The sequence below is a fragment of the Eptatretus burgeri genome, chromosome 5, assembly GCF_056783735.1.
Source record: "Eptatretus burgeri isolate ZD-2024b chromosome 5, Ebu_testis_v1, whole genome shotgun sequence".
In the NCBI taxonomy this organism is placed as follows: domain Eukaryota; kingdom Metazoa; phylum Chordata; class Myxini; order Myxiniformes; family Myxinidae; genus Eptatretus; species Eptatretus burgeri.
This window is the reverse complement of record NC_140965.1, coordinates 79,155,872-79,173,187: the sequence shown is the minus strand read 5'-3', so window position 1 is coordinate 79,173,187 and position 17,316 is coordinate 79,155,872. Positions and strand designations below refer to the sequence as shown.

The window sequence follows — 17,316 nt, the reverse complement described above, 5'->3', positions numbered from 1 at the left end:
TACTTAGGGTAATACCAATGCTCATAGTTCGTGCAATTATAACCCCCCTTCTCCCAATTACTTTTTATTTCTATTATTCTACCTTTCACTGATGCCTTCTCTACTTTAGTTAAAACTGGTCTATCTTGTCTACGGACTATGTACCCACACATGTTCTCCCCCTGGAGTGGAACTGCAAACAAGGGTAATCCGTGTTTTCCCATATACGCCTTCCTAATGCAATTGATCCCAATGTTTACCTTTTTTTTTTTCTTGTGCACCCTGTCACAACCCATTCCTTGTTTCCCCTACCATTGACCTACCAAACATTCTGATCTCTATGACATTCCCAAAATGTCCTCACTATCTGTTATTGTCAATATTATCACGATTATACTCATGCTAATCAAACACTGCCACATCTGTCATAAACCTCCAGTAACATTTCTTTCTCTTTTCGATTTCCTGTATCCTTTTGCAATGAGATGCGTGAATCCATGATTGGCTTACCTTTTCTTGACAGCTCCTTGGGTAACCAATAATACCTGAAAAAGTCCAGTCCACTGCATCTTTAGGACGTTCCTCCATTCGAACACCCTGTTGTCAAACTCTTTCACAATATTTATAAGCGTCACAAGAGTTAATCTTCATTTATATATGTCCATATATTTTCCAGACATTCTATCAATAATTATATGTACTGTTTGGCCTTGCCCTTAAATTGGCGACCAGGATCCCAGAGCCCTGAGCTCAAGTTTCATTTGCCACTAAACGAACCCCAGAGGGCTAACTCAGCCTGTCACTCCTTTAAGACTGGCAAGAAAAAAATGAACATCAGTACACTGGTAATAGGGACTCCGCATCAGCAGCACAGTCATGCTCCAACCAGTGATGCAACCAACAGCCCAAAGGCAGTGCACACCACAAACATTTGATAATACATAGCTGCTTCCAAAACTTTCGATTTTACAAATTTTCGATTTTCTCCCACCTCTGCAAGTTCTTGAGTGTAACATATTCTCAGCACCTCCTTCTACATCATCCCCCTTTTGCTCGTGCAGCTCATTTTTATGAGCCAAAACGAGCAAACCTTTTGGGTAACCACTTTGTTGTAGGGGCTGGGTATCAGCAGCAAGCACGACCGCTAGAGGGAGCAGTAGAGTCAGTTTCACCGACCGCACCCTTCTTTCCCATTCATAAGTTGGTTGTCATCAGAGAGCGTACATATCCTCACGGTCTACCATTATGACAATACAATGCACAGAGAGCCTTCCCAGGTACGGTGGCTGCTATGATATGAAAAACGCGTTTTTAAAATACCAACCGATGCTGACGTCAGAAGACAACAAATTCAGATCTCAACGTAAACAAAGATGTGAATTCTGCCTGCCCGAACCGACCCATGGGTTCACACCACTACCTTCACCACAGATGTATGTGCTCACCTGCACCCACCATTTGCTCACCCACTGACCCAGATGATCCTGATGGTGCAATTATCCCAATCGCCCCTTGGCGTCCTGGTGTTGCAGACTCCCCTTGCAGACCCCTGTCTCCAGCATTGCCATCCATGTTTACCAGGTGCTCCTGGCCTACTCCCATCACCATGAGGGCCAATCATGACCACTTGGGCCCGGAGGTCCGATAGGACCTGAACCACCAACAGTTCCACTGCCTCCCGCTTCTCCAGGCGGTCCAGACAACCCAGTGGCTCCTTGGGCACCATCATGAAGCCCATAAGAAGCACATAAGGGCAGAGTCATTAGAATATAAAATAAATGGAAATTTATACACAAGCACCCATACAGGTGCTGCTTAAGGACTGGCCCCCACCAGACACACCCCCCCCAAAAAAGGGACCCCGTTGGGTCGTTATTGATACTCCCCCCTCGGAGGGAAGGTGAGAAGCTTCCTTGGACCTTCCTGCCTCGTGCAATCCTTGACAATCCGGCTCGATGGTACTCGCACCTGCAACTCGATACCGCTGCAAGCACCAGGTAGTTAGGTAGCGTTGATTGCCAAATAACTCCCCCACAGGCGCTTGGCACGTATGGTGGAAGGCCGATGGTGGAAGGTAGTCAGGGAGGATGTCGTTGTTGTAGTTTTTTTTGCTTCATATGTGCTCAATATATTACTATCGATTTACCTATTCTTGACTAGCACACTTTGCGACATTAAATATCCTCTAATTTCCACAGTTCCCCTACATTGTGCCATCTGTACAGTATACACATATCAGGAATATGCTTTCACCCTCAGCTAGATTGCATACCGCAATTAGCACAGAATCACTTTCCAAGATGTTATTCTCAGTGTACACTACATACCCTGACAGTTATGTCCAGTATCGGACATCTTTCGATTACCACATTTTACTCTAGCAGTGAGTCAACCAACACTGCCTAATCAGATATCATCCATTCATCCATTTGGCCCACACTTCTACAAAGCATTTGGTGCTGCCCAAAATAAAATAAAGTATTTTCCTCTGTTCCCGGCTGAGTTGTGTATGTAATAATGTCCACAGCCACAGTTGCGATTTTAACTCATTCTTCATTCAAACTTGTCATGGTAATTGTTTTTAAAATCTGCCAAATTCTCAATTATCCTTTACATGAGCCTAAAGTAAATCCCAACACACACTCCACACCTCACTTGCACGATTCGTATTTCCTCTTTCAAACCGTCAGAGCACAATGTCTATTGTTTGTGGCTCTTGGCGACTCCTGACTCTCAGTATCCCTGGTTCCTGAGGTTGACTCAGCCTGTCATTCCTCCCATGTCGGTGAGATTATTTATTCCAATGTGTGTATCGGTGGAGGGACACTGCATCATTTGCACTAACACGTCCTTGTGACAATTGATACTAATCTGTCGCCACGTACTGCACACAACTGACGACTCGAGTCCCTACCCATGCCCATCCTAACAGCAGCTGTGCCCCTGCACGTTCGAGCAGCAGTTTTGTCGCTTAATGTTCAGGGTGCCTGCAATAACTTGCCTACTCTTCACAAAAAGCATCGTGGGATCTTTAATGTCCACGAACCGATGTTAGCAGATCTCGCAGTGCATGTGAAACACCAGGATGGCAGTTTAGAGCTGCATTGAGATTTGAACCGAGGATGCACAGCTCAAAGGGCAGCCATACCTCCAGACTCTTCGGAGGTGCAGGGGGCTGTAGGGGGTTGGCACATTGTGGAATTTACTCAGGTCCAGCACACAATGGTCTTGTCCATTTGCACATGTGTACTTGCAAACTTACAAGGCCAGGATGAACTGCTTCGAAAATTTACACAGCACCCTCGGCACGGCCGATTTCAATGCGGCCCAGATGTTGACCACACTCGTGCTTCGTGCTCCATCTCGCACACCGTACAGCCCTCCCTCCTTCGAGGGCTCCACACACGGCTTACTTCGTACATTCAACCACAGATGCCAACCACAATTGATTGTAAAACCGAGCTCCTCACAATAATGATGCAACCAACCGTGTTGATAATTTTTCCGTGCCTCACTCGGTTAAAAATATATATTTCTTTTCCAAAGCTTCTCCCGGTGTTCAGGCAAACTTCACGCAGCCCGACTCTTCCAAACAAAGATCGCACACAGCCCGCACTTCACATCAGGGCACCAACACATTTAGCACGATAACCGCTTTTATGGTCAATTTTAATCCAAATAATTTATCCTGACAGATCGAGGCTCATATAAGGACAACAAACATGCTCCTCTGTCCACTTTCGTACAAAAACTTGATCGCGCCAGGCAGAGGATTAATGCTCCGTGACAAGGTCCGCAATGGACGCGTGTTCAAAGACCACTAGTCATCTCCCCCAAAAACATTTCTTCAGCTTGCCTAATGTCTTTGTCCTGGTTCTTGGATGTCATTGTTTCATTCACCGACGAGTGAAGACACAGCACGCCTCTGGGCACAGCATGTGCACTTCGACACAGCGAGCCCCCACCTTTTATCCTACCCCTCCTTCCTTCGCACCTTGGTCCCGCGTCTCACCCCATCTCCACATCCACAACAAACTGCGTCCATGCGTTCGACCCACACATTAAAACGTATACAAATCAATTTAAACACATTTCAGAACTATTTGACTCTACATTAAATTACCTTTTATTTATATCCAACCGCGATTAAATAATTCCCAATTTAATTCGTGTTGTATGTACTCCTGGACTTGGAGATCACAATCAAGGCTTTATTCGGCACATCTGACACAAATTCTCCCGTTGACTCGTTAAAAAAAAAAATCTCAAAGACGAACACGACCCCCACCTTTACCCTTCAGGCAAGGCGCACACATTCCTCCACTTCACAATGGGGGCATCCTTCCCTCTGTGGGGAATCATTCCCTCCTACCTTCCATTTCCACACATCGTTTTCACGAGCAGCCGAGCTTCGTCCGCTGTTCTTTCAGAACTTCGCTTTAAATTTCCAATTATTATCACATCAGAACTAATCTCAATTCCTGTTCTTTTAATGGATATTTTACCGATTTTGAGTTTGCTGCACTGTAACCTTCCCTTCCGCCTGCGTTTTTCCGCCACCTCCTCACCGGGAAGGCAAAGGTCGTGGCCAGCGACCTCGTACCTTCCAGGTTTGGACACAACCTCGACGGATTAAGGAAACCAACCCTCAGATGGGTTACCTGGTATTCTCTCTTGATTTCCTTGCTCCGTGCACTGCAGTTGCACGGGTGGGGCAAGGTGTTTTCTCAACTTATTCTTTTAATCTTAACACTTACAAGTTTTCTTTTTTGTTTTTCCAACATTATTTATTTGTCATGCTTCTTCCCTACACATCTTACAAGCTTCAAGTTTGGTTCGGGCTTATTCACAAATGCATATCTTAACCAATCTTATTCTAGGAATGCATATGGGTACTTTTATATTCATTCATACCATGATTCTAATTGATCACATTACCTTGGTCCATAATTTCCGTGACAGCTTTATTTTCCCACTTTCCCTGAATCATTTCTAGAGTATTCTTGGACTGGTCAGTGTTTTGCCTGGGGTGATCTTGGGTTGGGTTGAGTGTCTTTCACACCTTTCCACGAACCCTCACACTCCCTTGCACACCTTGCACGTCCTCAATCTCCCACAGAAATACCTTGTCTCTTGGAGATTTCTCAGATTACCCTCCCGGGCTTATACCTTACAATCTCCCCTTTAGACACTGTTCTCCAGGGATTTCTTAGATGAGCCTGTAAGCATCAGCTGCAACCCCCCCTGCGAACACTTAACCCCCCGGGGTACCCTTCTTTTTGATGCGCACAAAGCTCTCTCTTTTCTCGTTCTTTTAAGATAAGTACAGATCACAAAGAGCAGCGAACCTGTATGTCCCAGTGCGAGAAAAAGAGACAGTTCTTACCTTATCTTTAAGCCGGCCGGCTGCTGTCCTCTTTTTGTCTCACCAAGCAAGAAGTTCCCCTCTTTTGCTCTGTTTTTACCCCTTGCCAACTACGCCAAAATGTCGAGATCAGGGTCTGCAATCAAGCAATGACTACACCAATCGTCGTAGAGAAGAGGTTTAATGCGCATCAAAAGTGTATACACGAGAGTAGAAAGGCACAGAATACCTACAGTATACCAGCCCAGTCAAAACTCTCGCCCGCAAGCAGTTTGGTTTACTTTATATATACTTTTCCTGCTCATCTGGTTTCTTTGAAAGTAACAACACCCCAGCAAATATTCTCTCCTGGCCTGACAAAGCATTTATCTTTTCACAAGCAAGAAGATCTGTTATTGATCAGGCAGATCTTTATCACAATATATATATTATCGTCTCATTCTACTACAAGATGTTCCCTTTTGAACTATACCAAGACAGTGCTGATTTATGATTGGGCTTCTCTGAGCCCAAGGCTCAAAGAATGTTGTTCCAAGGGCCAACAAGAAAGCCAGATGTTCAGCTGCACGACAAAGAGACAGAGACAGAGAAAGAGACACAGACAGAGAGTGAGAGTGAGAGTGAGAGAGAGAGAGCCGACTGGCTTTGATTACCAACAGTCAAAAATGGTAGCTTACTGAGAGCATTTTAAATGCTTTGGCTTCCTCAATTAAATGCTACATTCAATTTTAAGAAAAGGTAATCCTGTTAATTTGGCTGCTTTCATCTTGGGAGCTGTTCAACAGCTCCACATATATATATATATATATATATATATATATATATATATATATATACATACATATACATATACACACAGGGTGGTCCTTCGTAAGGGGGTAAATTTTCGAATTCATTTATTTTAAGCTCCAACCCCTGGAATTCGTTGGAATAGTCGAGAAAATTCTTCTGGTGTTTTTTTATTTCAAATTCCAACAACATTTACCTCTCCCTCATCGACCTTGAAGTTTAGCCTCAGTTTCTCGGGGCGGCTGACATTAGAACGACGACGTATCGACCTGTGCTGAACTTTAAAACGCTCCTGTAATGTCCAATTGCCTCTTTTGATGTGATACGTCGATCTGTGTGTTTGTGTAATGTGTATTACTCGTTCTTCTCACCACCCCCCTAACAATTTTTTTTCAGGGTGAAACTTCAAGGTCGATGAGGGAGAGGTAAATGTTGTCCGATTGGAAAAAAAAGTTCACCAGGAGAGTTTTCTCGACTATTCCAATGAATCCCGGGAGTTGGAGCTTAGAAAATCTGGAGTTGAGGAATAAGGACCACCCTAGCAAGCAGCCCCTGCTGAAACTCTCGTTTGCATTCAGTGAGGACCCGAAGAGCAAGGATACGGTCAATCGTTGACCTCTTTGGTGTAAAGCCTGACTGCTCTGGATGCTGGTGCTCAAGCAGATGGTGGCGAACCCTATCAATAATTAGTCAAGCAAAGACCTTGCCCGGCACAGCGAGCAGCGTCACCTTCAGTTGTTGTTGCAGTCCTGGCGATCACCCTTCCCTTTCCAGAGAGGGACAAGGCACCTCTTCCAATCAGTTGGGATGATGCCTGTGTTCCAGGCAGAGCACCGAACTGGAACTGCATGCAATGACACAGTGCAGCATTTCCACCAGCATTGAGAAGTTCAGAATGGATGCCACAGATCCCAGGAGCTTTACCCCATTTGAACCGGTTCACCACAGCCTGCATTTCCACAAACGAAGGTGGACCACAGTTGATTGGAGGGTCAGCAAAAAGGATTGTAACACACCTGACATCCAACTCAACAGCTGGTGGATCAGCCTGGTACAGCCGCTCAAAGTAACCGGCCCAGCGGGCCTTCACTACCGACTCCTTTATCAAGAGCCCACCGCCCTCCGCTCGAACTGCAGTACACCAAGGGACGGACTTGGAGGAACACAATGCGCGAATTTCCCTGTAAATAGGACGAGAATCACTTGACCACAGGTGATGCTCTACCCCCTAACGGATTCCTCGCACATAGCCCTCCTTGTCCACCCTTAGTGCACGTACAGTTTTACGCCTCAGCTCCCTGAACAGCTCAGCTCTGCCATTCAGCCTGGCCCTGCTACTCTGGTCAATGATATCCAGTGTCCCTTGAGAGACAAAATTGTTCTTCACCCGACGGTGAGTTCCAATATATCTACCGGCAACATCAAGGACGGTGGTCATGAAGGCACTCCACAATTCTTCAGGATGCCCCCAAAGCACCCAGACCCCCCAAATCTCCACTCAGCCTGTTCGCAAACTACTCAGCTACCCTCTCATCTTTGAGCTTGCCACCATCCAGCCTAGGCTGGGATGGTACAATTCTCCTGGATTTAAGATGCAACTTAAGAGTTGCTACATCAAGCCTGTGGTCAGTATTGAGGAACTCCGGTAGACCCTGCAGTTCTGGATCATCCTTCAGCAACCATCAACGAGGACATAGTCAATCTCCTTTGCTACACAACCAGCGTTGCAATACCAAGTCCAGCGATGAGCTTGTGGGCGCTGAAACCATGAATCAGCCACCCCAAGTCCATGACTTCTTGCAAAGTCAAGGAACTTGGTGCTATTCAGGTTCACAGTTCCAGACCCATGGGGACCAACACATGTCTCATAACCATCCCTATCAGTTCCAGTCGATGTATTGAAATCCCCCAAGACTTAAAGCGTATCTCGCCTGGGGCACTGATCAACCAGACTCGAGCATGGCATAGAATGCATCCTTCATGGTGAGATACTCGCCTCAGTCGGAGCACATTCAGAGACCAGGGAAATGACACTCAAGGAGTGACGAATCCTGAGTCTCATAATACGCTCGTTGACCAGTGTTAACTCAGTTATCATTGGAGTCAGCTTATTGGACACAGCTACAGCAACTCCTTGGGCATAGTAACCATCAGAGTGACTCGACCAATAGTTTCACCACCCGCCATGATCTCACCGCAATGTGCTGTCCGAATCTGAGAGAGTGCTGCAATACCAATGTCCAAATGCTTGAGCTCAGATAACAGAGACAGGTGATCATCCTATCTTAGGGATAGGACATTCCAGGCACCCACCTAAACGGACCGCCCCAGGTTAACCCTAACGAGACCACAGTCTGGTGGATGACACCTCAGCACCCTCCCAACACACACTACCACAATCTGACCTGGGAAGGTTACCCCATGGTTTTCCTCCCATCAAAGAGTGGGGGTCCCGAAGTCTTTGCCCCAATCCTGTCATCCGGTGAGTTGCCCTGTGGAGGGCAGCTGCACAGTAGGTACTCCCATGGAATGGATTTTCAATTTTAGTATGTTTTGCTGAGTGAAAGGTTTGATGGTGGCCAGAGTGAAAATCCTGCCACCAACCTCCTAAAAAAAGTTACCCAACTGCAAGATGACATCCGCAGACACAGTTGGGTTCTAGATATGGATGGCTTGGCCATTGGTTCACAAGGAGCTCCTCTGCCCTTTGACAGGTTTTGTTTTTAATCCTGCTGGGTGTCCATATCCATACACCCTCCTCACCAGGAATCCTGGTGGGGGAAACGGTTTAGTCGCTGACAACCCGATCAGGAAGAGTTTAGTGCAGGTTTACACGATACCTGTAGCAAGTTACAGATTAATTCTGGTGTGACCTGACAATACCAATCCCCACTCAGCTCAGATCTGCCATTAAGACAGATTTCAACCGGTTCACCACAACCTGTGTTTTTGGTGGCATACAGTATCTAGATACTGTGACAGACAAGTTCTTACCCGAGGCCATCGTCAGGATACACCTGGTAATCGTGAATGTACATGTTGTATTTTCTGGCTGCTGCTTTCCACTCCTCCTGCGTTTTGGGAAACACGTCAGGCATTTCATCCTTGGAACTCGAAGCTGCCGGAAGAGGAATGTGATGGGGAACGAGTTGTTGAGTTTGTTTACTGCCCACTTTACTAGACCCCCCCCCCCGGTCACCCCATCTGGTCACAAAACTGATTTGTTATACATTGCTGAGAAGTCTCCTGTATTCTCAAACATGGGACTATCATTGAATCACACAACGATACACAGGCCTCATTTCCTCGTTAAACTTCATTTGACTGAACATTGCAAGGTGATATCCTCACTGACATGAAACCCAAGTGAAAGATTACCTTGGACAACTATTTTTTTTTAACTTTAGCTCAGGAAAGCATTTTTCTCCAAGACCGTGAACTCATGATCCACACAGCCACATTGTAAAAACGAAAAAGTACAATCCAATGCACAATGCATGTATCCCACCTGTTTGTTTTGAAGAAATCAAAAATGATAAGTAAAAATTACATTTGCACCACAACGTGAAGATTCTGAAAGGTTGGTTACTCGTAAGAAGGATTCAGATGCTTTGATATGGGCTGTTTCACAGTCATGGTCATTTCTGGTATTTTGTACCCATGCATGCTAAATAGCTAAATGAGAGGCTGTAGTATCTCTGTCATTAGGGCCAGTAGTTGGTACTAGTGATGGCACAACTTGGACCACTTTTTATTTGACAAAAAATGTCAATTTTTGGCAGAATGGCATAAAAAATTGCCATTTTTTGGACAAATAGCTGTCTCATTTTCTCCAGGTACACTGCATTCACAGTGTATAAACAAATACAAGCAGAAATTGGGACTTTTATTTGTTGTTGCATCAATTTAATACCTCTTCTGTACTTTGTCCACAACATATTATTCATTTCAGACTATGAATATTTATTTCACCCTCAATAAATGTCCCACCGTTCGTCCGTCAAAAAATGTCCTCTCCGGAAATGCATATTGTATAAGAATTTTTTTATATAAATAGAGGGTCTTTTTTAAAGTTTATTGTGTGTTTTACCAAGTGTGTATATACCTGTACTGATAATTATATGCTACAAAGTTTGAGTGTAACCAATAACCTTCTATTTGCATGGCCTGCACTGATTGCCTTACATGTGTCTGTCAAAAATGTGTCCTCTCCGGAAACACCTAAACTGCCACAAGTTATAAGGAAACTACTTGCTGGCTATAAATTTTGATGTTTTGTAAGGTTGACATGGTCATGAATATCCATTATCAGTAAAAGGTATTTACATTTCTGTAATTTATCTTGTTACAACACTGATTGAATGTCCATGTCAAAAATGTCCTCTCCAGAAAGTTATTCAATGGCATTCAAGAGGAGATTAATCACATGAAATGACATTGAATTTTGTACAATTATTGCTTCATCCAGCACAATATTGACTATTGTTTATAAAGTATGCTGAATTTGATTACTTTTAACACATTTACTCTAGTTTTTAAAGGCTAAACCTGGGCTTCCTGGAACATGCTTAGTTGTCTGAGAAAGAAATATGACATAATTCCCACTGTATAATCACTTTTTGCAAAAATAAATATGTAGTAACATCTATCATCACATATAGTTACACCCAAATAATAATATACAGATATTTGGTACAATACAAGCCATTAAAGAGCCCATAATATTACTTTCCGGAGAGGACAAAAATATTTGACGTATGTATGCCTGTTGCTTTATGTAGATTTTCTACTTTTCTGCTTGCAGATTAATCAACTGCTGGTGGTGGAAAACAGTGGTGGCAGTTAGAATAACCTCTCACTCTCCTGTAGTTGTAGCATTTTACTGCTATAGTGGTTACTGCTATAGTGGTTACTGCTTTAGTATTATACCCAAACTATAGTGGTAAGGATATAGCTTGGTTATAATACTGGTAAAGAATCATTACGGCAGTAAACCATAACTAACTGTTGTTATTACAGATCCAGATCCAGATCAAGTAATAAGTAATCACAACAGCTGTGCACAAACAATGTCACAAACTGAAAGTCAAGTTTAATTGGACATGTCATACACGTTCTCGTGCGAGTGCTAAAGATGCAACTCCAAGCAGCATTCCCCAAAGTGCTGCTGCAAAATCTCGCCGCAAATTAAAGGAAAAAAATCCAGATAGACACAAAGAATATCTCGCCAGAGATGCTGAAAGGAAGAGAAAACATTTTGCATCAACTTCCAACAAGAAGACAGATAATGAATTGAAGGAATAATGAGTTCCACGATGATGACACAGTTACCATTACATACCTGCACAGAATCCGTGGAGGAAAGCGAGAGGAGCCCAAGTTCCAATGGCCAAGACGCAGGGACATTGAGGAAAACTTACATGTTTCATTTATTTTCTTCAGGCCTATTACTTTGCCGGGAAATGACCCATTCATAATCGAGGATCTTGCCTCTGTTACTCAGGCCTTCAGTAAAATCAAATAAGATGATACAGTACTGTATGCAGTAATCTTTATCCCCATGCTTATAAAAGTAGCCATGACATTACATGTATATTTTGTCATGTCAAAACATTTTGTCCTCTCCGGAAGAATTTCCTTATTTTTGATTGTGCTGATTAATATTTAGTTCAGGAGATGAACTCTTTCTTTTCCTTCAGGGCAGGGTGAATATTTCAGTTAGATATAAATTTTAGTGGCTAATCATGTATTACTTAAATGTCTGAGTAACAATACATTTCCAACTGGTCTTGCCTGTGTCAAATATATGATTAATGATGTATACATGACAAATGATCATGTTGAATAAGGTAATATCTTATGTTCTGATTTAATAAATATATATTTTGTTTCTGAAAATAAGATAAATGTATTTCTTTCAAGTTATATCATTCAGAATATTCATACATTCATGTCAAAACATATTGTCCTCTCCGGAAGCATTTTGGGGAATTTCCTAATGATATTTAACATGCTGAGAAACTTTTAGTGTATGGAATAAACTGCTGTTTTTTTTAAAGACAAGTCCTATTTTGCATATAGCTTTAAATTCTATTACTAAATAAAATAAAATATATTATTCAATAAATGTCTGAATACTAATACATCTCAAAGTTATCGCATCTTTAGAAACCGTTGGGCTAAATGATACAGCCGGTTTTAAAAAGTGTCAAAATCCCGTCTAGATTCACTTACTAGGTGTATTTTGTATTGGCATTATAAGATAAATGTATTACTTTGCAGTTATATCTTGTACAGAATGCATTGCTTCATGTCAAAAAATTATGTCCTCTCCAGAAGAAATATGTGATTTTCTTCATATTTTTCATTGTGGTGGTAAACTTTTATTTTCAGAGATAAATTAGTATTTTTTTTTCAGAATATGTAGAAAAGTACATGTAGTTTTAAAATTTTGTGCTAAATTCCATCATATGCAGTGCTATTAGTGACAGTGGTAATTAAAACATATCTTTTTTCTGGATATTTGAAACTTAGTTCAGTCTTTTATTGATATTTCTACAAATATACTTCATTTGTATACTGAATCATAATTCCAGAAATGGAATAATACTTGTGGAACATATGGAAACCACTGAAGTTTGATAGTGTTATTTTGTGGTTATAGTTGAATTGTATTAATGACTGTTGTAGTTTAAAAAAAAAATACTCTCCTAACATCCTTGGGGTATTATTTTTAATAAGAAATATTCATTCAGATGCTCCAAAAATTTGGATATAAGTATTGTAATTAACAATGTTGGATTTTGAGAAATAAAAATATAAAAATATTGAGTTTGAATTTTTAGTGGTTGTGAGACAAACTTGGTACCCTCATTGTGAAACAGCCCATATGTCATGCTAGTTTTTTTTTGGTTTTAAAAAAATTAACAAATCCAGAGAGGTATATTTATATGCCGCAAAGAAAATGGCAACAGCAATACAGAGGGTTCCCGAGGATGTCAACAATGAACCACAAAGCATTAGTGGCCAAGCTGTGTGACCACGCCTGGTGTTGGCCAAATCGTTAGGGTGGTGGACTTAGCAACCGAGGATCCTGAGATCAAAATCCCACTTTCCGTTGAATGAATACCAGGTGGGGTTGACTCAGCCTGTCATCTTTCCGAGGTCGGCAAAATGAGTGCCAGCTTGCTGGTATCTTGTGTCGGAGTGGCGACCCGTCCAGGATTGTGCCTAATAGCGAAGGAGATTGCTTAGGCAGCACCAATGCTCTGCAAAGAGTATGGTCCCAATAGATGGATGTGTGCCCAGCATTCACACGACACGGTGAAGGCAAAAATGAAAGCCTAAAGAAACCCCCCAAACTAACTCTCTTCAGCAGCTTCGACCCCTGCATTCCTACAGCATCCAAAATCAATGACAGTCAGGATTATTCTATGATTCTTCCCACCTGGTTCGGGCAGCCAGATGATGTTTCCCTCTCCACATTACTCCATCCTGAGCCTCATCTCCCTCACTCACTCCTTCTCCCAAAAGGAGCTGAGTTCTGTTCTTTTGATGTGAGGGTCAGTGAAAAGAGCAACTGCATAATATGGCATTCATATCCAGCCGCAGAAACTTACATTTCCTTCTGTTAAACTGCATCTTCCAATCAATGAAAGGTATCAAAGCTAGGTTTTCCTAAATCTGATCTCCCTACCCTCTCTGCTAGCCACTATAATCTCCATTTTTTTGTGTCATCTGCAAAATTGAAAAAAATCTACTCTTAACCCCACATTCCTACCAATTGGGGTAAATTATAAATAACAGTTATATAACTGATCTTGTGGTAACCCACTACTGTATTTACATCTTCCCACTCAGAGCCACGCTTTGCTGCCTCTCATTCAGCCAGTTTCCAATCCAGTTAGTTACCCGACCAGCCACTCCACAAGCCCTCACACCTTGGACCTTGGCTCACAACCTCCTCTGTGGTACCTTATCAAATGCTCTCTGAAAGTCGAGATATACTACACTCACTGCATTTCTCTCATCCACCCAATCAGAAACGACTTCATAGAACTCATTAATTTGTTAAAACGTGATCTCCCTTATACATCTTCTGTACTCTGAAAGGCTATCTTCAACAGTTTTTGTTAATTGTTGATCGAACAAATTTGTATATCGCCTTGCATTTGCACGCTTTTCTTTATGCTATCTCTCGGCTGCTGGGTGCATGTGTCATTGTCCGGGTTTGCTCCCTCCTTTTCCCCGTTTGCATTAATTTCCCTACTTGTCACCCCATTGTTGGTGCATTGCCCTTTCCCTCTGCTGTATTGCTTCACTTGTCCACGAGTTCATGTTTTGTAAAGGAAGTGGGGAGGACATGGCAGCTGAATTTATGGGGGAGGTGGGAGAAGGGGGAAGAACCTGTATGAGTAAGGAGGCCACCACCAAAAAAAAAAAAAATTACATCATCCATAATATCTTGGTGAATGACAAAATGGGTGTCCAAAATGTTGATTTGTTCACATTGTCAAGGAACTTCTTCACAAAGAATCGAGATGCAAGAGGAGGCCATTCGACCCACCATGATCATACTAATTTACATAACAAAACCAGAAAATGCTAAATGCTTTTTCGGTAGTTTTTTTCTTTTCTTTGCAGGCAGGGGTTTGAGGGGGCGAAGGGTGGTGAAAGCGGTTGTTGTGTTAGAAATACACATCAACCACCACACACCACCCCTGCTTGACGAGCCCACCCCAACAGACAACACTCCACACACATGGACACAATCACCCACATCAATGTTCCAGCTACCTAAATGCCCTACCAACAAGCATCCCTATACCCCTCTAGCTCTATAACTTCCAGGTACCTATCCAATTCTAATTTCAACCAAACTACTGTTTCTGTTTCCACTACCTTTCCAGGAGACCATTCCAGGCATCAACTACTCTCTGAAGAAAAGACCCCTCCCTGCCTTACTGGGCTATGATATCTGGTCCTACCATGGTCCACTCTGCTCAATCATTATGTCTATACCTTTCATCATATTAAACACCTCGATCATATCTCCTCGTAACCACCTTCTTTCTCGTGTATAAAGCCCCGTCTCCTTCATCCGCTCCTCCTAGATCAGTTGAGCGAGGCCCGGAATCAATCTCGTTGCCAAATTTTGAATCAATTATAATTATTGATCGGTTTAACACAAACCAGCCAATTTCACGAGCAGAACTGGAGCCCGAGTTTGAGTGATGGCTGATGGGTTTCACCACTTTGTTCCGCAAGACCAAACAGCAGAGCATGCTATAAAAGCGAACACCTTCTGCACCTTCCTCCTATTTGTTTGACGAGGAGGATTCACCTGGAAATGTCATGGCCACCACGATTCTGGGACAAGGAAGATGTGATCACAATGTACTGTCTTTCTAAAAGGAGAGACCATCAATGATACGAACACCCGTCTAGCTGTGAAGGTCGGCGTCGGTCTACGTCGGCAAACGATGGGGTTTAAACCAAAAATTAATGAGACGAGGTTTACCACCGTGGGGAAAACAAAGTGCCGAGGACGTTTTGAGCTTCGGCCCGTTGTTAATCAGAGTAAAAGAAGGGAATGCGAGTCGAGGTAAGATTACGAGGAAAGAGTCTGGATGAAAAAGTATATATAAATAAATAAATAAAAAACAAGGCAGGGTCAAACATTACTCAGATCCAAGTTGAAATGTCAAATGAGGGTGGTGGTGGTGGTAGTCGTCTGGCAGCTTAGCTGCCGGGGGAGCTATCATTTGTTGAAGCGTGACTGTGTCACTGATGCAGTGCCCCTCTACCAGTACACACACTGGAACTGGTACTCATTTCGCTGACATCGGAAGGATGACAGGCTGAGTCAACCCCACCTGGTATTAATTCAGCGGAAGACGGGGCTTGAATTCAGGACCCTAGGATCCCAAGCCACCACCCTAACCACTTCAGGACCCTAGGATCCCGAGCCGTCACCAGGCTATCTGAGGGGGGGGGGGGAGAGAGAGAGAGAGAGAGAGAGAGAGAGAGAGAGAGAGAGAGAGAGAGAGAGAGAGAGAGAGAGAGAGAGAGAGAGAGAGAGAGAGAGAGAGAGAGTTGTCCTGTGGGTCAAGCTAACAATACAGAAGCTAAATACAGAAGCTAACCTGTCCCTCACACCATACGTACTGTGTAAATAGATAGCCGCAAACGTGACTGCTTAATTTTTTTGCACGATTTCAATCAATAGTTTCAAAAGGACACATAAAAATACACTTCACGATGACATCATCACGCACCACATCTGACTTTGTACTGAGAACCAGCGAGGACAGGACAACATGGAATCCGGGTCACCCCAGAAAACATCAAGCGGAGCGCCATGTTCGCCTCAGTGAACACCACTGCGCATGCGCATGAAAAAAAAATTCTCCACAAAAAAAAACTCCGCAATAATTTACTGTTCACGTTGAAATTAACTTAAAATATCGACTCATACAACGAACATTAAGGTAAAAAATATTTTTTTTTTGCATGCACAATGAGTGGATTGATGTTTACAACATTTGCATTGATTTATACACAATTTAACAGGTTAAAATTTTTGAAAATACATCAATCTCAAAGGAAAAATGTGAAATGCGATATAGTACGAATAAAACGAGAGGGCAGAATAATGGCACGGATCGCAAACGGTAGATCGCTCGTTAAATTGTTCTCTTTATACACCGCCCAATGCATGAACTCCTGGAATTTGCAGTAGAGGTCGAGTGATTAAACCGAAACTCAAACTGTTGATAGCAGATACCCTGCAAAGTCTAAAGAAGGACTTAGTATGAGTAAACTCTTCTGGCGGCAAATTTATAATTATTGCGTCTCTCGACACTTCTGAGGTAAATGTGTACAAATTATACTTTGAAAAGTCTGCTGAAGATTACAATCATAAGCCTTAACAAAGTAGCTTTTATTCTTGTTCTCGAGTGTTTTCATAACTACCAAGGCTCATATAAAACGTCATAACAGATTGATGAAGTATAAATCAGGAGATCATTGAAACGCCAAATTGGACTTCTTCTTCTTCTTCTTTGGAGAGGAAGTGGGGGAAGAACCTGCATTGTGGATGAGCAAGGAGGCCACCATACACGCAAAAAAAATCCATAATCAATAATATCAAGGTGAATGACAAAATCTTCTTCTTCCTCTTG

At 42.7% G+C, this 17,316-nt stretch overlaps 1 protein-coding gene across 1 annotated transcript in view; it reads right to left on the bottom strand.

The window, feature by feature from the left end:
• The window catches only part of NDUFB8 (NADH:ubiquinone oxidoreductase subunit B8), a 30,696-nt gene extending 14,136 nt beyond the window's left edge, over positions 1-16,560 (bottom strand). Inside the window, exons 1-2 of the mRNA XM_085882569.1 lie at positions 16,411-16,560; positions 9,128-9,251 (exon numbers count right to left, since the gene is read on the bottom strand). Coding sequence (XP_085738695.1) covers positions 9,128-9,251; positions 16,411-16,495 — 209 coding nt within the window. The 5' untranslated portion in view covers positions 16,496-16,560. The remainder of the gene's footprint in view (positions 1-9,127; positions 9,252-16,410) is intronic.
• Between the last annotated feature and the right edge of the window lie 756 nt (positions 16,561-17,316).